Source organism: Schistocerca nitens, chromosome 3, assembly GCF_023898315.1.
Source record: "Schistocerca nitens isolate TAMUIC-IGC-003100 chromosome 3, iqSchNite1.1, whole genome shotgun sequence".
In the NCBI taxonomy this organism is placed as follows: domain Eukaryota; kingdom Metazoa; phylum Arthropoda; class Insecta; order Orthoptera; family Acrididae; genus Schistocerca; species Schistocerca nitens.
The window spans coordinates 243,936,565-243,958,786 of record NC_064616.1 but is presented as its reverse complement, the minus strand read 5'-3'; the positions used below and the strand labels follow the sequence as shown (position 1 = coordinate 243,958,786).

General features: G+C 43.7%; 1 protein-coding gene and 1 pseudogene across 2 annotated transcripts in view; both read left to right on the top strand.

Annotated features, from left to right (window-relative positions):
* LOC126249559 (paired mesoderm homeobox protein 2-like) overlaps positions 1-22,222 on the top strand; it is a 584,838-nt gene that overhangs the window by 405,304 nt on the left and 157,312 nt on the right. For both annotated transcript variants that reach the window (XM_049951224.1, XM_049951223.1), the window contains exon 3: positions 21,463-21,580. In XM_049951224.1, the coding sequence (XP_049807181.1) occupies positions 21,463-21,580 (118 nt within the window). The remainder of the gene's footprint in view (positions 1-21,462; positions 21,581-22,222) is intronic.
* LOC126250524 (5S ribosomal RNA) lies at positions 14,366-14,483 on the top strand (annotated as a pseudogene).

Sequence of the window (22,222 nt, the reverse complement as noted above, 5' to 3'; positions counted from 1 at the left end):
TTTCATTGGTGACCGACAAAACAACGCCGTACAGAGACAGAGAACGTGCAATGAGCTCATCAGGACACTCAGGTGGCACATTAAATACCCTGACGGTTCTCACTCCGTATCCCGTAGGCACAATCTGGTCATTACTAATACTACCATCACTATGACGAAATTGCCTCATGCCAACGAATTTCTCGTAAGCTTCACTCGAAATAAATTTGACAAATAACGAGTATTGCACAAAGTCCAACTGAAACGTGTCGACTATATCTTCAGGCAATTTCAAATGCACAAAAATCCACTCGTGAATTTCAAACGCCGTCGGCCGCAATGCAGCGCGATTGAAAACACACTGAACGCTGGTAATTGTCGACATCGTACTTACAACAGTTATAAAGAAAACAGACGGAAGCAACGCTCCCACACGCTACTCGGTTCCCCACCTCGGCACCGCTCACGATGTGTACAGTGGCCCACGCCACCGGCCGTCACCACGCGATGTGCACTGACCGAGTGCCCGACCACGACTGAATTGAGCTACTCAAGCACGACTCCCGACCCGTCCTCGCAACTTTAATTCCACCAGTACCTCGTCTCCTACCTTCCAAACTTCACAGAAGCTCTCCTGCGAACCTAGCAGAACTAGCACTCCTGGAAGAAAGGATACTGCGGAGACATTGCTTTGCTTTCGTGGATGTTTCCAAAGTGAAACTTTCACTCTGCTGCTGAGTGCGCGCTGATATGAATTTTCCTGGCAGATTAAAACTGTGTGCCGGACCGAGACTCGAACTCGGAACCTTTGCCTTTCGTGGTCAAATGCTGTACCAACTGAGTTACCCAAGCACGACTCACGACCTGTGTAGTTTGGAAGATAGGAGACGAGGTATTGGCGGAATTAAAGCTGTCAGGACAGCTCGGAAGTTGTGCATGGGTAGCTCAGTTGGTAGAGCACGTGCCTGCGAACGGCAAAGGTCCCAAGTTCGAGTCTCGGTCCAGGACACAGTTGTAATCTGACAGGAAGTTTCATATCAGCGCACACACCGCTTCAGAGTGAAAATTTCATCCTGGAAACAGTTTATTACTTCAAAAGAAATACACCTATCCCACTGCGAGACAAGACAGTCACTGCCTTCACGGGAAAATGTTTCCGGTTGCCTATGGAACTATGATTGTACTCATGCTTGCTTCTTTTTGTCCGAAGCAAGACAACGACCACGAATGTTTTTCTTCAGAACTAAAAAAATGTGGTAATCGCATACTGAGAGATCGGGACTGTGTGAGGAACGTGTATGGGCTTCCCAGCGAAACTTATTCATCGCACTCTAAACGAGCTTGGCAAAATGTGGTCCGCCCACATGTCGCAGACAACAAAGGACCCACGTCAAACAGTGGGTGCAGTTGCAACCATATTTAACAAGACTCTAAGGAACGCACTCTCGCTCTCCATAGTGGCAGGGCGACTGCATGGCGTATGGGGGACAGTTTCTTTGCCCCCAACGACCAGTACAATATGTTTCGTCGATACCCATCTCCCCCCTCCCCTCCCCACATCCGCAGCACCGGTTGCAGTGGTATCAAGAGCATGAGGCGTTGCGTGCTCTTCTGAGCTGTGATTCTGAACGTACCCTCATATAGCTAGAGGTGCTACACGTATTGCACCGAGCGGGACTGCGCAGTAGTTAGCGCACTGGACTTGCATTCCGGAGGACTGCGGTTCAAAACCGGAGTCCGCCCATCCAGATTTAGTTTTACCGTGATTTATTTCTTTCCCCATCCTTGACACTATCTAAGATTGTGCTCCGTCTCTAATGACCTCAATGTCGACGGGACTTTAAAACCAACCGTCTTTCTTTCCTTCCTTACGTAATGCACTCGGGAACATTGCTGAACACGATCGTTTTGGTGGTCCAGATGTTACGGTGTGTATAGCCATAACGTTGCCTGGACGTACTGACCTACAAATTCTTGAACACGATACACTAGCCTTCCAACACTGTAGTGCCTCCCGATGTGCGGCTTTCCAGGGCGCTGATTTCATTTTTATAGATGACGATACGCGAGTTCATCGAAATACGTGGATGTTGATCTTGGAACGGGAGGATATTCGGCAAATGGACTGGCCTGCCCGCTTCCCCGACTCAAATCGCATCGAGAACTTTTGGGGAAGTATTGCAGCACGTCCACATGCACCAACGACCATCCAGCAGTTATTAACCGCACTGGAGAAGGAATGGGACGTCCTGTCTTAATATCTCCTTACTAGCCTTGTCGCCAGCATGGCCGCGCGGTCACAGGCGCCGTGTCACGGAATGCGCGGCACCTCCCTCAGGAGGTTCGAGTCCTCCATCGCGCATGGTTGTGAGTGTTGTCCTTAGTATAAGTTAGACTAAGTAGTGTGTAACCCTAGGGACCGGTGACCTCAGCAGTCTGGTCCCTTAGGAATTCACACACATTTCAACACACATCTTTTTCGCCAGCGTGGGAGCACGATGCATAGCATGCATTACTGTCCATGGTGATCACACGCCTTATTAAGAACCATGTACCGCTTTTTATAATATCCAGGGGACTATCATAAATTGTGGTATCTTCAGTGTAATTATTGTCTTTGAATGAAAGTGCCATTTCTGCCTCTCATTGCGTTTTTCTTTCAGTTTCCTTCTGTACTATACTGCAGCAGTTCATTCTATATGTACTCCAAGTTTCATCGAGCTATGTTACTGCGCAGCGACACATCACATGAAAGTTACATTCGTGCTTAAGTTTTGCACACATGTGTACTATCTTACAGTAAAAGAAGTAGAAACGCGGGATGGATGCGGATATCCAGTCCTAGTCCAGCTGTACGAATCAGATAAACTAAATTTGGCATAGGACCAGAACCCATAGTGAACATACTTTGAATATTGTTAAATATTTTATTTTTAGTTTTATTTACACGTCAAGTTTCGTAGGACCAAATTTAGGAGCAAATCTCCAAGGCCACGGAACGTGTCAGTACATCAAATTACAACGTAAAAGTAATAACAGATAAAAATAAAATGTTTATGTACCCGAAAAAAGTTAGGACATAAGTTTAAGTAAACGCAATCAACAATACAACAAGAATCAGCTTAATTTTTCAAGGAACTCAACAGAATAGAAGGAGTGACCCACGCGGAAACACTTCAGCTTCCATTTGAAAGCGCGTGGATTACTGCTAAGATTTTTGAATTCTTGTGGTAGCTTACTGAAAATGGATGCAGCAGTATATGGCACACCTTTCTGCACAAGAGTTAAGGAAGTCCGATCCAAATGCAGGTTTGTTTTCTGCCTTGTATTAACTGAGTGAAAGCTGCTTATTCTAAGGAATAAGCTAATATTATTAACCAGAAATGACAGTACGGAATATATGCATTGAGAGGCCAATTTCAAAACACAGTGGTCGACAAGAGTTTCGCGAACTTACAACACTGTACTACCCGTTTCTGAATGAAAAATATCCTTTTAGAATGGGAAGAGTTACCCCAAAATATAATACCATACGACATAAGCGAATGAAAATAGGCAATATGGAATAATTTTGTGTCGAACGATCACTTACTTCAGATACCGTTTGAATAGTAAACATGGCAGCATTAAGTCTTTGAAAGAGATCCTGAATATGGGCTTTCCACGACAGTTTACTATCTATCTGAACACCTAGAAATTTGAACTGTTCAGTTTCACTAATCATATGCCCATTCTTCTAAAATAAAACGTCAGGTTTTGTTGTATTGCGTGTTAGAAACTGTAAAAACTGAATCTTCTGTGATTTAGCGTTGCCATGAACTTATGTCATGAACTGCACTTTTTGAAACCAAGCCAGTGTTGCACGCAACATCCTTTACTATCAAGCTAGTGTCATCAGCAAACAGCAGTATTTCAGAATTACCCGTAATACTACAGGGCATGTCATTTATGTAAATAAGGAACAGGAGTGGTCCCAACACTGATCCCTGGATACACCCCATTTGACCGTACCCCACTCGGTCTCCACATCACAGCCATTCTCAACACTGTGAATAATGAACTTTTTCTGTCAGTTGCTGAAGTATTAGCCGACGAAGTTTATTTACTCTAGAAGTTAACACTACCGTTTCATCTGTAGAGTGATGGTTCAGCTATCTCCAATTATACGTTCCCTCCTTCGTTTTTCCGCTCAGTTTAGCTCCATACTGATGAAGTCGCTGCATGCCGTAGTATTGGCACGTATATTCTTCAGTATACTAGTATAGGTTCAATCATGCATCGTTTCCCAAGAGCCGTTAGTACAGAGTCTGTTGAAAATAAGTCAAAAGCTTTCTCAAAATCTGTTAACCCCAGGAAACGTTCTGTTTGACAGACATCTGACAGGTCTATAAAATTTTTGCAACTTGCCACTGGCCAATTGTGGGATACCCAGTTAAAAAATTTACTTGTTCCTTCGATTGCTTCGAATCTAATACTTTTTCTGTGCGGTTAGGGACAATTTTCTGAAAATCTTGTGATTACTCAAAGAGTTCTAGTTATTCTACAGTTTTATGTCTTGCCTGTCTTTTCTTTGTCAGTGGAGCAAATACAGTATTGATCCAGTAGTGGGAAATTGTCTTCCTTCAAAGACATTCAATAAATAACTTTTAATGTGCCTTTTATACAGGGTGTTACAAAAAGGTATGGCCAGTCTTTCAGGAAACATTCCTCACACACAAATAAAGAAAAGATGTTATGTGGACATGTGTCCGGAAACGCTTAATTTCCATGTTAGAGCTCATTTTAGTTTCGTCAGTATGTACTTCCACCTACGCTCAATGGAGCACGTTATCATGATTTCATACGGGATACTCTACCTGTGCTGCTAGAACAAGTGCCTTTACAAGTAAGACACAACATGTGGTTCATGCACGATGGAGCTCCTCCACATTTCAGTCGAAGTGTTCGTACGCTTCTCAACAACAGATTCGGTGACCGATGGATTGGTAGAGGCGGACCAATTGCATGGCCTCCACGCTCTCCTGACCTCGACCCTCTTGACTTTCATTTATGGGGGCATTTGAAAGCTCTTGTCTACGCAACCCCGGTACCAAATGTAGAGACTCTTCGTGCTCGTATTGTGGACGGCTGTGATACAATACGCCATTCTCCAGGGCTGCATCAGCGCATCAGGGATTCCATGCGACGGAGGGTGGATGCATGTATCCTCGCTAACGGAGGACATTTTGAACATTTCCTGTAACAAAGTGTTTGAAGTCACGCTGGTACATTCTGTTGCTGTGTGTTTCCATTCCATGATTAATGTGATGTGAAGAGAAGTAATAAAATGAGCTCTAACATGGAAAGTAAGCGTTTCCGGACACATGTCCACATAACATATTTTCTTTCTTTGTGTGTGAGGAATGTTTCCTGAAAGTTTGGCCGTACCTTTTTGTAACACTCTGTATAAATTTTCTTAACATTTTTAATTATTTCCTTCAAAAGACCATCTCTTCCTCCATGCTTAAAATGTCCTTGCAGCTATTTCAGAAATGCTATTATTTTCATTATTAAAAAAAAAGTGTTTTTAATCACCACCTCCGCTATGCAAACATTTAATGAAATCTTCAAATCAGTTGCTAGTTATGTGCCATCTTCGATAATTAGATGTTACATATGTCTATCATAAAACTGATCACTCACTATTTTTCTAGTTAAATTTTCATTCTACTTCGTTAAATAGCGTTGAAGGCATTTCCGAACAGTTTTGTTAAATCGGCATATTTTATCACGTTCTTATATCCATTTGTGTGATACTTTCACCTTCCCTTTAATAGCTGCCTTCTTCCATTCGAGATGGTGTTTCCATTTGTCTTCTTCGTAACTCACCACCTTTGGAGCTTTCTTTAAACAGTTTTTATAATTAATTTGCCCTTTCAGCTATGGACAATTTTCTTTTTAGGAAGGCCTGAACTTATAGCCTCAATTAATACAATATACTCCGCATTTTTAAATTACATTTCATAGACAAAATTTCAAATTTTCGATTTGATAAGTTTATTTATATGTATTTTTCTCTTCGCTGTGATAGCTTGAAATAATGAATTAATTTAGGACTGTCATATACATTTCAGTTACTATATTCGTTTCAGATTTAATTAAACATTGTCCTCGATGAAGGCATTTTCTATTTGCTTTGTTCAGGAAAAATGTTTTAACGACAAAAGTGTCGTTCTGCTAGAGAAATTGAAGTAGTATTTGACCTCTGACATTTCTCAAAAGGTTTTCGTTCTTTTGTTATCACTCTACTTTTGAATTACAATCACCCATTCTCCTCTTGTACCGGGTCTTCTGTATCATTTATCATTTGTAGGCCTTACCGTAGTGACCTGCCTCCCCCTGAGAATGTGAGCACCTTTCTATATAGACTGCACTGATTTCCTTCGAATGTGTATTCACAATAGTCTCCGTTTAAAAATCCATAAATATTTGCCCCTGTTGTACATTAACAAATAACTGAGACAGATTGGCAGCTCTTCACAATGACTATCCTGTGATTTTTGTGTCGTCACTTTATTACTCTCCGGCTTTTACGGGAGACATATAGCTTTTATTTCTTTTAGGTAACCCTCGAAGTGCTCACATTATTGCCAAAATATAGGTCAGATAAAATAAGGCAAACGCGTATGTACCTAAGCCCCTGTGTCAGTATTTTACACTACACAAAAACTAGACCAGCTCGCAGATCATATAACAAGAAGGTGTAAAGTTTCTTTCAGATATGAAGTTGACTTTATTTAACGTTCATGAATCAATACTATATTCTTGGTCGTACAGAAGCGAGCAAACGTGACGTCCCGCTATGCAGATTCCATCGTATTTCCTGTACACACTGAAGTGACAGATGGCGGTAGTACCGCGTACACGAGGTATAAAATATGATGACGATGATGATGTTTGGTTTGTGGGGCTCTCAACTGCGTGGTTATCAGCGCCCATACAAATTCCCAACCTTTGTTCAGCCCAATCTCGCCACTTTCATGAATTATGATGAAATGAGGAGGACAACACAAACACCCAGTCATCTCGAGGCAGGTGAAGGTATAAAAGGGCAGTGCACTGGCGGAATTACCATTTCCACTCAAGGGATTCATGTGGAAAGGTTTCCAACGTGATTATGGCTGCACTACTGGAATTAACAGACTCTGAACGTGGGAAGATAGTTAGAGCTAGACACATAGGAAATTACATTTCGGAAATCGCTGGGGGACTTCGATATTCCGAGATATACAGTGTCAAGAGTATGCCGAGAATTCCACATTTCAGGCATTACCTCTCGCAACGGACAACATAGTGGCCGACGGCCTTCACTTAACGACCGAGAGCAGCTTAGAGTTGTTAGTGCTAACAGACAAGCAACACTGTTTGAAATAACTGCAGAATCAATGTGGGACGTAGGAAGAACGTATCCGCTGGGATATTGTGGCGAAATTTGACGTTAATGGCCTATGGCAGCAGAAGACCGACGCGAGGCCCTTTGCTATCAGCACGACATCACCTGAAGCATCTCTTAGACTCGTGAACATATCGGTTGGACCTTAGACGACTGGAAAACCATGGCCTCGTCAGATGACTTCAGATTTTGGTTGGTAACAGCTGATGGTAGGATTTGAGTGTGGCACAGGCTCCACAAAGTCATGGATCCAAGGTGTGAACAAGACAGTGTGCAAGCTGTTGGTGGCTCCATAATGGCGTGGACTGTGTTCACATGGAGTAAACTGGATCTTCGGTTACGTTCATCTACTTTAAGACCATTTTCAGCCATTCATGGATTTCATGTTCACAAACAACGATGCAATTTTTATGGATGACAATGTGCCATGTCACTGGGTCACAGTTGTTCGCGATTAGTTTGAGGAACATTTCGGAGAATTCGAGCGAATGACGTGACCAGCCATATCACCTGCCATGAGTCCCACCGAACATCAATGGGACATAGTCGAGGGCTCAGTTCGTGCACAAAATCTTCTACCGGCAACACTTTCGCAGTTACGGACGGCTACATAGACAGCATGGCTCAATATTTCTGCGACTCGTTGAGTCCATGCCATGTAGAGTTACTGCACTACGCCGGGGAAAAGGAGGTCCGACACGAGATTAGGGGGTACCCAATGATCTCATTCTACAGGCACGTACTGTATATCACCCACTGTTGACGCATGTTTTTGACAATCGAGAAATCGTCGCCTCATGGCCTTTTTAATGTCACCAACAGGTGACGAAATAGTTAACCTTTCACGCAAAGAAATGTTATTAAAATCTTATTGAGTGTTTTGAGTGATGTGAAGTAAAGAGGGACGAAAACGATGTTGCTCAAATTGACCGTAAATTCTAATGCAACAAAATCTCAGCGAAACTGGCCACAGAGTCTCTGTGAGAAATTACAGAGCTGTCTCTGTGCTCTGATAGACACTAACATTGAAAGAGATGTAACTGAAATCCCAAAACTCTCTAAGCCAACCAAAATGTCAATGAGAGATTCTTTTAACGAATTTGAAAGCAATATTTTATCTGAGATTCTAAAAATAACCCCAAAAAATTTTGGTCGTACGTAAAATCTATGAACGCTACAAATAATTCAATACCTTCTCTTGCTGACAGTATGGGTAATGCAACGGAAAATGATGAAACAGAAGGCCTAAATTCTAAACCTATCTTTCAAAAACTCGTTTACGGTATACGAATGCAGCACCATTCCCCGTTTCATTTATCTAACAAACGCAATGATGGCTGACAGTGTCTAGTGTATCTGGGATTGTAAAACAGTTAAGATCCTTAACGCCAGGAAGGCATCTGGCCCAGACGGTATCCCCGTAAGATTATATGTTGACTATGCTACAAATATAGCACCATTCTTATCCATCATCTATCAGAGACCATTGGAACAGCGGAAAGTTCCACGAAACTGGAAGAAGGCCCAGGTCATAGCTATCTATAAAAAGGGTAGAAAATTGTATGCACTTAATTACCGGCGAATTTCACTGACATCGATTTGTTGTAGAATCATGTGACATATTTTGTGTTCAGACATAATGACCTTTCTAGACTCTGAGAAGCTCATCTGCAGAAACCAGCATGGTTTTAGGAAACAGCGGTCATGTGAGACACAGCTGGCCCTCTTTGTGCGTGATATACAACTGACTCTAGATACCGGATCCCAGGTTGATGCCATATTTCTCGACTTTCGAAAGGCGTTCGACTCAGTTCCGCACTGTCGCTTGCTTCAAAAAGTGCGCGATGACATATGGGATTGGACAGAAAGTTTTCTAACAGACAGAGAGCTGTATGTCGTCCTGAATGGGGTGACTTCAACAGAAACAAGTGTAATTTCAGGTGTGCGCCAGGGCAGCGTAATAGGTCCGCTGTTTTTTACGATTTTCACAAACGATCTGGTTGATGGTATTGACAGCGGCATTAGACTGTTTGCCGATGATGCTGTAGTCTACAGGAAAGAAGTATCACACGAAAGTTGTGAACAAATCAATGAGAAGTTGCAGAAAATAAATGCGTGGTGTAATGACTGGCAGCTATCTCTCAATATTAGTAGGTGTAGCCTACTGCGTATAACAAGGCGAAAATCCCCATTAATGTACGAGTACAAAATATATGCCCAGTCTATGGAAGCGGTAAAATCCGCCTAGTATCTGGGTGTGACTATTCGAAATGATCGAAAGTGGAATGATCAGATTACACAAGTAACGGGCAAGGCGGACTCTAGATTGCGGTTTATTGGTGGAATCCTGAAGCGATGCAGTCTACAACAAAGGAAATTGTTTACAATACGTTAGTTCGTACAGTCTTAGTGTATTGTTCGTCTGTATGTGACCTTCACCAGTTGGGTCTCATTCAAGAGATTGAAAAGGTTCAAAGAAGAGCGGTAAGATTCGTGGCTGGTACATTTACCCATCGCGGGAGCGTTACAAATCTCATATATAGTTTGAAGTGGGATACACCTGCAGATAGATGACGCGCTAAACGGAAGGAACTGCTCACTAAATTCCGAAATCCGATCCTCGCCGAGGATGTAGAGCACCAACTTTCAAATCGCGCAACTATCACCATTCAAAAATAGGGGAAATTAGAGCTCGTACTGAGGCGTTCAGACAGTTGTTATTCCCTCGTGCGATCCGCGAGTGGAACAGAGGGGGAAGGGGGGGAGGGGATATGACTTTGGCGAATTGTGCCCTCCGTCACACACCGCTTGGTGGCTATCGAAGTATATATGTACATACACTCCTGGAAATGGAAAAAAGAACACATTGACACCGGTGTGTCAGACCCACCATACTTGCTCCGGACACTGTGAGAGGGCTGTACAAGCAATGATCACACGCACGGCACAGCGGACACACCAGGAACCGCGGTGTTGGCCGTCGAATGGCGCTAGCTGCGCAGCATTTGTGCACCGCCGCTGTCAGTGTCAGCCAGTTTGCCGTGGCATACGGAGCTCCATCGCAGTCTTTAACACTGGTAGCATGCCGCGACAGCGTGGACGTGAACCGTATGTGCAGTTGACGGACTTTGAGCGAGGGCGTATAGTGGGCATGCGGGAGGCCGGGTGGACGTACCGCCGAATTGCTCAACACGTGGGGCGTGAGGTCTCCACAGTACATCGATGTTGTCGCCAGTGGTCGGCGGAAGGTGCACGTGCCCGTCGACCTGGGACCGGACCGCAGCGACGCACGGATGCACGCCAAGACCGTAGGATCCTACGCAGTGCCGTAGGGGACCGCACCGCCACTTCCCACCAAATTAGGGACACTGTTGCTCCTGGGGTATCGGCGAGGACCATTCGCAACCGTCTCCATGAAGCTGGGCTACGGTCCCGCACACCGTTAGGCCGTCTTCCGCTCACGCCCCAACATCGTGCAGCCCGCCTCCAGTGGTGTCGCGACAGGCGTGAATGGAGGGACGAATGGAGACGTGTCGTCTTCAGCGATGAGAGTCGCTTCTGCCTTGGTGCCAATGATGGTCGTATGCGTGTTTGGTGCCGTGCAGGTGAGCGCCACAATCAGGACTGCATACGACCGAGGCACACAGGGCCAACACCCGGCATCATGGTGTGGGGAGCGATCTCCTACACTGGCCGTACACCACTGGTGATCGTCGAGGGGACACTGAATAGTGCACGGTACATCCAAACCGTCATCGAACCCATCGTTCTACCATTCCTAGACCGGCAAGGGAACTTGCTGTTCCAACAGGACAATGCACGTCCGCATCTATCCCGTGCCACCCAACGTGCTCTAGAAGGTGTAAGTCAACTACCCTGGCCAGCAAGATCTCCGGATCTGTCCCCCATTGAGCATGTTTGGGACTGGATGAAGCGTCGTCTCACGCGGTCTGCACGTCCAGCACGAACGCTGGTCCAACTGAGGCGCCAGGTGGAAATGGCATGGCAAGCCGTTCCACAGGACTACATCCAGCATCTCTACGATCGTCTCCGTGGGAGAATAGCAGCCTGCATTGCTGCGAAAGGTGGATATACACTGTACTAGTGCCGACATTGTGCATGCTCTGTTGCCTGTGTCTATGTGTCTGTGGTTTTGTCAGTGTGATCATGTGATGTATCTGACCCCAGGAATGTGTCAATAAAGTTTCCCCTTCCTGGGACAATGAATTTACGGTGTTCTTATTTCAATTTCCAGGAGTGTATATAGATGTAGAAGATTTGCACATGCAAGATTGTGCTCTTGTGCATTATGGCAACACGTGACTGTTAAATGAGGAAAATCAAATGAATCTTATTCTTGAGCCCAAATTCTGACACGACACTCACCATTCATAATTATGAAGACGTTTCCATTTAAAGAAGGGTTCTAAATGTGTAATTATTGCCGATGATAGAAGTATTTAACTCAAAGGTCCAACCTCAGTCACTTCAAACGCAAGCAAGACGACAGGAGCCCAGGCTCATGACTGCTTCACAGAAAGCGCTTTAACTCCAGGGTGTAAGAAACATACTGAGTAATTTCAAATTAATAAAAAGGCGTACGGAGGCCAAACATAGAAGTTAATCATACACTAAATGAGACAATATTTATCTAATTTCTTTCTGCTTTTAGGGATAACACGCTAGAACCGTCGGCAAATTGACAATTCCATCCAACATTTTAGACTGGCGTGACTTTTACTTAGGAATGTGTTTCACTCTTTTAATGTACAGACAAAATATTAGATTATTCTAATACTTCTCACCCTGTAATCTCATGAAATTAAGTTTTGTAGTAAGATAAGAATTATTTATTCAACAAGAGCGAAAAATAAAAATATAGTATAAAGTAGATAATCGTGTACCTGCAGAGGCCCCTTCAGGGTTATTTCGCAGACCATTTACTCGTTAATAGTATTGGAGTAAAAAACCCAAAAATTATATTCGTTTAGTTTTGTACTTTGTAGTAGGATTCTGAACAGAATTCTCAGTTGTGGTGCTTGCAGACGTAATATATTCGGCATTCCCACAAATTAAAATATACTTCTTTTACAAATTTAAAAATATTTCTATTATTTAGAGTAGCGGATTGGAAACTACCAGTATGATAAGTAACAGTATTTCGTGTAAATATATCTATATTCTTACAGCATGTTATGGACTAATATTCTTTGCATTAGTCAGTGCATTTGTGCAATATATTAATCAAGCAGTAGATAAGCAGCAACTAACTGGAGAAGCAGTAGCTTTTCCCAGTAACTGGTTTTCTACAAACTGTTTAATGAACGTTTATCCTTTAATAATGTTACTGAGTGAGGTGGCACGAGTGTAAGGCACTGAACTCGCATTCGGGAGGAATGATGTTCTAGTTTCCGTCTGGCCGTCAGCACTTAGGTTTCCTTTGGATTGCCTACATCTAGTATAGTAAGTTCTCGGGTGGTTCCTTTGAAAAGGACACGTCCGGTTGCCTTTCCCATCCTTTCCTATTTCAGGTTAGTGATAAGTCTCTTATGATCTCCTCGTCGACGCGACCTCAAACATCACTTTTCCTTTCTTCACCACTAATTTTTCTCCGGTTGTTGTTCCCGATCTTGCGTTCATTGACGTTACAGACGAGCTGACATTCAATTTGTCAAATATAAATTTTATCTAGGTCATTCGGAATTTCCTAGTTATTCAGCAATGATACTTTAGCGTAAATGCGAGCGTGGTAGATATGGTACTTGAGCAGACTTACGCTCTATCAAAACTACGGTTCGGTAGCTTTAGTACACTACATAAATGACGCAGTAAATGGTAGGATTATGGATAGGACTGGAAGCATTGGTAGCGAAAGAAACACAAATGAATGTGTGAGAGAAACTGTGAGACGAAGACTTTTTTGTGTGAGTTTGTGTGTGTGTGCATGTGTGTGTGTGTGTGTGTGTGTGTGTGTGTGTGTGTGTGTGTGTGTGACACACAAATAGAACCGCACGTCGCTCAATATATATCCTTACAAGATATAAATTGCATTTTGTAAGCAATAAAATTTAATTGCTAGTGTAGCTTCTGCGCATTGATGTAACCAAAGCAATTGCTTTGATGCACGTGCACAAACATATAAAAATCTATATAATTGTTGTTCTTCTTTTGCACTCAGTAGAACGTTCTTCATCATGATCAAAGGCCAGAGTTTCCTGTTATTACTGATAAGAGCAACAGTTCTTCATAAATCACGGAAACATGTTTCATATAAGCTCGACGAAGTACTGAATCGATGTTTGATATGTTTCTGTTGTACAGTGTGTATTTTTTTTTCCTTTTTTGTAATTGTCCCCTTTTTTTCGATGAGATTTTGTTTTCTAGCACCATATCATAAATTTCTATTGTTTTTTTTTTTCTTTTTGCTCTAACATTCCTCATTTTCACGTGACCAATCAACAATTCTCCAATGAAACCCGAATTAAACACTAACATTTTAAATTTTGCTGTAAATACTAATTATTTTTAAGTAACGGACAGGAAGATAACCACGTACAACAAAAATGTTCCGTAGGTTATCTGGCTCGCTCAGTTTCTAGATGGTTCGTCACTCCCAGTTTCTAGCGGAATCTACTAAGACACTGATGGCATACGCAAACGAAGAGGTCGAAATCAGGCAACACCCTATAGGTATGCAACACACCTAATGCACAGGTAATGCGTTTACGATCTTAACTGACAAAGAGTACTAGAAAAGCTACCGTAGTCGACACATACATCTGACAGTCTACGGTAGCCTTCAATAGTTTTACAACTCTACGCTGGAGTAAATTTCTGGAGGAAAATGGTTAAAACTCCAATCCCACATTTCTAGTGTAGGCCTTTTGTGGTTTCCAAAATACGGTGGTAAATCAAATATAACGGGATTTTTCTTCCTGATAGTCTACGGTTGGTGCCAACGGTCTTGCCGCAGTGGTAACACCGGTTCCCGTCAGATCACCGAAGTTAAGCGCTGTCGATCTGGGCTAGCACTTGAATGGGTGACCATCCGATCTGCCGAGCGCTGTTGGCAAGCGGGGTGCACTCAGCCCTTGTGAGGCAAACTGAGGAGCTACGTGATTGAGAAGTAGCGGCTCCGGTCTCGGAAACTGACATGCGGCCGGAAGAGTGGTGTGCTGACGGCATGCCCATCCATATCCGCATCCAGTGACGGCTGTGAACTGTGGATGACACGGCGATCGGTCGGTACCGTTGGGCCTTCACGGCCTGTTCGGGAGGAGTTTAGTTTAGTTTTTTAGTCTACGATTGGTAGGAATAGACCCGCGTTTCTTGTATGCTTTTTTGGGGAAAAGGGAGGAGAGGGGTGCGTTAGGAATGGGGAGAGCTGACCATTCCACATTCACGATCAGTTTGTCAGAAGCGCTCGTGATGTCGTAGCAACAGGAGCACCACTCCATTGGGTAAAGCATAATTATAAAAATCCTTGCTCATGAAGGAGTTCAAGCGACAGAAATTTTTACCCAGACTCGTCTGTTTGCCTCACGTACAGAGTTCAAAGGAGGGCGACAACAAATGGCAAATCAGGAACACGATCGCCATCCTCGGACCTGCAAGACCGACGAAGACATTCCCGCGGCTCGAGACTTTCTTGAAGACGACCTACGGTTGATTGTATCCAAAATTGCAGAACAGGTGGGAATAAGTTACGGGACCTGTCAAGCGATCATCACAAACAACTTAAAGTTCCGCGAATTGTGTACCAAAACGTCCCCTCGCCTTTTGACCGAATATCGGAAGTCGAGACGTTCGGAAATCAATCAGAGCTTACACCGACGTTTCCGATAGAAGATAACGCATTTTTGAGTCGGTACGTCACTTGTGACGACACGTGGGTTCACCACTACACTTTCACGTCGAAACATGGAAGAAACAACTCGAGAATGAAACATCTTAGTCATTCTACCTACAAACAGACCTGAACTTACCGAATCAGTTAACCTAAATGAAATTATCTGTGATAACGACTATGACTACAGGTATTAAATGGAATGTTAAGAAAGGCAGGAAAATATTTTTGCTTAGCAAGAGCGACAGGATACAAATTGCTTAGTATCTGAGTAGTCAACAAAAAATATTCAAAAAATGGCTCTGAGCTCTATGGGACTTAACATCTGAGGTCATCAGTGCCCTAGAACTTAGAACTACTTAAACATAACTAACCTAAGGTCATCACACACATCCATGCCCGAGAAGCGCTCGTGATGTCGTAGCAACAGGAGCACCACTCCATTGGGTAAAGCATAATTATAAAAATCCTTGCTCATGAAGGAGTTCAAGCGACGGAAATTTTTTCACAGCTACAATCGCTTAGTAATGGAAATGCATCAGGACCAGATGAGATACATGTAAGATTCTACTACTCTTATAACAAAGACCTTGCTCCCCCTCTACCAGCAGTTTATCGTAGTTCGCTGGAACAACGATGGGTACCTAGCGACTGGAAAAAAGCGCAGGTCACTCCCGTTTTCAAGAAGGATCGTAGGACAGATGCACATAATTATAGGTCTATATCGTTGAAGTCAATCGAACCTGCGACCGTAGTGGTCGTGCGGTTCCAGACTAAAGCGCCTAGAACCGCTCGGCCACACTGGCCAGCAAGAAATATTCAGTGCTGATGACGAAGATGTGGAACACAGATGGAAAAAATTCAAAAACATCGTTCAATATGCCTTAGACAAGTACGTTCCGAGCAAGGTCTTGAGGAATGGGAAAGACTGTCGTGGTTTAATAGCCATGTCAGACAGCTGCTTCGTAAACAAAGAGAGCATCATAGCTTCAAGAAAAGTCAAAATCTAGCAGGAAAATAAATCCTAAACGAAGCAAAAATGAGCGTATGGGTATCATTGAGAAAACGTTCAGAGACTTTGAAAGTAACATTTTGTAAACCTCTCAGCCTAGAGACCCTAAGAGGTTTTGGTCTTAGGTAAAATCAGTAAGCGGGTCGAAATCATCTATTCATTCACTCAGTGACCATACAGCCACCGAAACAGGAGATAACAGAGAGAAGGCCGAAATACTGAATTCCATCTTCCGAAATTGTTTCACCGCGATAAATCGTAGTACGATACCTCCTTTCAGTCATCGAATGAACAGCGATATGGCAGATATTGAGATAACGGATGGCGAAATAAAAAAAGGAGCTACAATCGCTTAGTAATGGAAAGGCATCAGGACCAGATGAGATACATGTAAGATTCTACCTCTCTTATAACAAAGACATTGCTCCCCCGCCAGCAGCAGTTTATCGTAGTTCGCTGGAACAACGATGGGTACCTAGTGACTGGAAAAAAGCGCAGGTCACTCCCGTTTTCAAGAAGGGTCGTAGGACAGGTGCACATAATTATAGGTCTGTATCGTTTAAGTAAATCTGTTGTAGAATTATGGAATATATTTTTATGCGCGAGAATTATGACGTTTTTGTGAAACGAAAATGTTCTCTACAAAAATCAACATGGATTTCGCAGAGATCTTGCGAAACTCAGAGCGCTCTGTTCCTCCATTAAATGCACAGCGCTGTAGACAACAGAGGTCAGGTTGGCGCTGTGCTCCGCAACTTTAGGAAGGCATTTGACACCGTCCCGCAATGACAGGAGGACTAGGAGGAGATTAGTGTTTAAGGTCCTGTCGACAACGACGTTATTACAGACAGAACACAATCTCGGATTAGGGAACAATGGGAAAGGAAATTGTTCATGTCCTTTCGAAGGAACCATCCTGGTGTTTGTCTGAAGCGCTTTAGGAAAATCACGGCAAATCTAAATCAGGATGGCCGTACGCGACTTTGAACTGTTGTCTTCCCGAATGCGAATCCAGTGTGCTAACTAGTACGCCACCATGCTCGGTCCCGCAATGCTGTTGAGCGAAAAAAGGATAATAAAAGATTGCTGACCATCGGACTAGATTTGCGACTGAAGGGAACAAAATCGACAGTTGTAATGGTAATTTTCGGAGTACACCAAAGAAGTATGGTAGGAGTGTTACTACTGTTAACAATATATATAAATGATCTAGTAGGAAGCGTCTGAAGCTCTTTAAGATTGTTCGGAGATGAAGCGGTTGTCTATAAGAAAGTAGCAACGCCAGAAGACATTATTGATTTGCAGTATGACCCGCAGATGGTTCAAATGGCTCTGAGCACTATGTAACTTAACATCTGAAGTTCAAAATGATTCAAATGACTCTGAGCACTATGGGACTTTACATCTATGGTCATCAGTCCCCTAGAACTTAGAACTACTTAAACCTAACTAACCTAAGGACAGCACACAACACCCAGCCATCACGAGGCAGAGAAAATCCCTGACCCCGCCGGGAATCGAACCCGGGAACCCGGGCGTGAGAAGCGAGAACGCTACCGCACGACCACATCTGAAGTCATCAGTCCTCTAGAACTTAGAACTACTTACAATTAACTAACCTAAGAACATCACACACATCCATACCCGAGGCAGGATTCGAACCTACGACCGTAGCGGTCGCGCGGTTCCAGACTGAAGCGCCTAGAACGGCTCGTCCACTCCTGCCGGCTAACCCACAGAAGACTGATGGAATGGTGTAGTCTCAGGCAGCTGATCCTGAAAGTAAATAAAATGGCTCAAATGGCTCTGAGCACTATGGGACTTAACATCTTAGGTCATCAGTCCCCTAGAACTTAGAACTACCTAAGGACATCACACACATCCATGCCCGAGGCAGGATTCGAACCTGCGACCGTAGCAGTCCCGCGGTTCCGGACTGCAGCGCCTAGAACCTCACGGCCACCGCGGCCGGCCTGAAAGTAAGCAAATGTAACATATTACGCATACGTACGAAATGAAATCCCCTACTATATTACTACGCTATTGGTGACCAATTGCTGGAAACACTATCTACCGTAAAATATCTAGGGGTAACAATACAGAGCGACGTTAAGTACAATGACCACATAAAGCAAATTGTAGGAAAAGCAGATGTTAGATTAAGATTCATAGGAACAATTAAGAAAATGTAACCATTCATGAAGGACGTGGCTTACAAGGTGCTCGTTCGACCGATTCTAGACTACTGCTCATCAATGTGGGATCCTTATCGGATACGACCGATAGAAAGGATAGAGATGATCGAACGATGAGCGGTGCGTTTCCTTTCGGTATCGTTTTGTCAGCGCGACAGCGTTTCAGAGGTGCTCAAAAGTGGCAGACGCTACAAGAGAGGCAGTGTGCATCACGTGTATGTTTACTGCGGAAATTTCGGGACAGCACTTTCCGGGATGAGTCGAACAACATATCACTTCCACCCACACACATTTCGTGAAATGGGCACGATGAGTAAGTTCGTGAAATTTGTGGTAATGCAAAGGATTACCGACATCATTCTTCCCGCGCGCCAGTCGCTAGTAAATCAGGGAAGGGGTGGGGGGTGGGGGGTCAGTTACTCGCACAAGAAGTACCCTCCACCACACCGTTAAGTGGCAAGCGGAGTATGATGTAGATGTCGATGAAGAGTCGAAAGCGACGTCGACGAAGAGGTCATTAGAAACGTATCAGAATTACGGGTCGGGGAAGAGAAAGTGTGACGAAATCAGTCGTTTCCTTATCGAACAAGCCATCCATGTATTTGCTTATGCAAGTGAGAGGAAGCATGATAAAACTAATTCATAATATTCGGGTGGGGTATTGAAAGTCGCAACCCTCCAGAATGTGAGTCCAGTGACCCCCTGTGCCACTTCGATCAGTATCTGCTATCTTGGAAACTGACAAATACTTAGGTCAGCCGTTTATCTATCAATAAGTGATACCATTCAAACGTGGGGTGACGGGCTCCAGACAGATTTCATTCCTCTGCTTCTTTCGATTGAAAAAAACAAGTTAGGGAAAAAACAGTCGACTGCCAAACGGCTGTTGAAAACAATCGGTTACCCCGCTACTACACTGGGGCCCACGGCTTGTCAGCGCATCGATCATTGTTGCGACTTCCCTTGACGCGGCAGCACAGAGACAGTGGTGTATCCAGTGACAGCCTTGGACTAAGTACCACATTTTTATGACTGGTCCCGGCTCTGTGTACGGACAGTATTGCGGTGGATGTATCTGTGTTCAGAGGCTCCGAGAAGAATGAATCATGACTGATTGCATTTGTCATCTTCATACGGCCCAGCATTTGTTGTGATGGTATGACATGCTGCTGGGTATACAAAACGGTGGCCTCCAGTTAGCTTCGCCTGTAATCTGAGCAGCAGCCGTTACATTTTTGACTTGTTGAGTGCCGTGACTGTGGTCTGTGAAGTTATATTTCGACAAGGTAACACAAAACTGCACCTTGCCTCGATTGCCCTGATCTACCTCTATCACTGCCATACGCAGCACATTCTCCAGATCTTTCACCCACTGAAAATGTATGGCCATGTGTTGCAAGACACCGGCATGCCACACTCAGCAGCCGTTACGACTGGCATCACGTGAGGCAATACTGACCTTACGCCTTATCTTAGAAGAAAGATTAAGGAAAGGCAAACCTACGTTTCTAGCATTTGTAGACTTAGAGAAAGCTTTTGACAATGTTGACTAGAATACTCTCTTTCAAATTCTAAAGGTGGCAGGGGTAAAATACAGGAAGCGAAAGGCTATTTACAATTTGTACAGAAAGCAGATGGCAGTTATAAGAGTCGATGGACATGAAAGGGAAGCGGTGGTTGGGAAGGGAGTGAGACAGGGTTGTTATTCAATCTGTATAGTGAGCAAGCAGTAAAGGAAACGAAAGAAAGATTTGGAGTAGGTATTAAAATCCATGGACAAGAAATAAAAACTTTGAGGTTCGCCGATGACATTGTAATTCTGTCAGAGACAGCAAAGGACTTGGAAGAGCAGTTGACCGGAATGGACAGTGTCTTGAAAGGAGGATATAAGATGAACATCAACAAAAGCAAAACGAGGATCATGGAATGTAGTCGAATTAAGTCGGGTGATGCTGAGGCAATTAGATTAGGAAATGAGGCACTTAAAGTAGTAAAGGAGTTTTGCTATTTGGGAAGCAAAATAACTGATGATGGTCGACGTAGAGAGGATATAAAACGTAGACTGGCAATGGCAAGGAAAGCTTTTCTGAAGAAGAGAAATTTGTTTAACATCGAGTATTAGTTTAAGTGTCAGGAAGTCGTTTCTGAAAGTATTTGTATGGAGTGTAGCCATGTATGGAAGTGAAACATGGACGATAAATAGTTTAGACAAGAAGAGAATAGAAGCTTTCGAAATGTGGTGCTACAGAAGAATGCTGAAGATTAGATGAGTAGATCACGTAACTAATGAGGAGGTATTGACTAGAATAGGGGAGAAGAGGAGTTTGTGGCACAACTTGACAAGAAGAAGGGACCGGTTGGTAGGGCATGTTCTGAGGCATCAAGGGATCACAAATTTAGTATTAGAGGGCAGCGCGGAGGGTAAAAGTCGTAGAGGGAGACCAAGAGATGAATACACTAAGCAGATTCAGAAGGATGTAGGTTGCAGTAAGTACTGGGAGATGAAGAAACTTGCACATGATAGAGTAGCATGGAGAGCTGCATCAAACCAGTCTGGACTGAAGACCACAACAACAACAACACGTCACTTCGACTCGATTCCCAGCCAGGTTAGAGCCATTGTTGCTGTCACAGTGGAAGCTCTGTGTACCAAATTTTGCACCCTGTGTACCCACAGTTCTTCTAGAAATTTAATAGTATTTTCTACCCAAGTTACTGTTTGCAGACATTAAGTAAGATTTCATTCATTTAACGACCAGCTGCGTATTTAAGAAGCTCACGTAAAACTCGATTCTGGATGTCCGGGTCAGGTAGGAATTTGGTCCCAGCTACTTCCGAATTAGAGTCTACCGATTGTAACAGCAGTGCCACCAGGGTATATGTGCAGATTAGTCTAAACATTTGTGTGCACGATATATCGCAGGACAGGGTGAATAAACAGATAGGTGCAGTTTGACAAGACTGACTCTCCTTGTGACGTCTGTGTTTGTGTCCACAGGTGTGGTTCCAGAACAGGCGCGCCAAGTTTCGCCGCAACGAGCGCAGCCTGCTGCTACAGAGGGGCTCACCGGCGCTGCCCCTCACACCGCCGCATCCCGCCGAACACTCCAGCACAGGTGCGTCAAATGCCGCCAGCTCCCTCTGCGCTGAGGAGCATAGCCGTGAAATTTCTGTGGCCTCCGACTGCTGTAGGCAATACGGAATTCATACAAACTGCAACATACCCGGTGGTTTCTCTATTAACAATCGGAATATTGATTACAGCAATGGGACTTTCCGCGGATGTGATTGCTGCGGTTTTAGGTTTTGAAGTGGATGAGCAAACGCTCTACAAAAATTTTGATTATATAAACCTAATACCAATAACGTTATCTTATTTATATTGCGGAGTCATTACTTTATTAAATGGAATATCCGATGGGATTTCAGGGGAATGGTAGTACACTGAAACAACGCGCACCCAAGGGAGCCTAGCAGCGTTACAGCACCGCAGTCACATGCATACACAGTTCACTACCATTATGCATGAATATAATACAGGAAACAAGATATAGTATCAACATTCTTTCAAAAACATTGCAATACTTTTAAGTAATTCAGGCAGCTTTCTGATTCAAGTTAAAAGTAACAATCACTTATATGCAGTTTGTTCGAAGTTATGCTAGTGATGATTACTTTGCAAGTCAAATTCTTTGCCGGCCGGAGTGGCCGTGCGGTTCTAGGCGCTACAGTGTGGGATCGAGCGACCGCTACGGTCG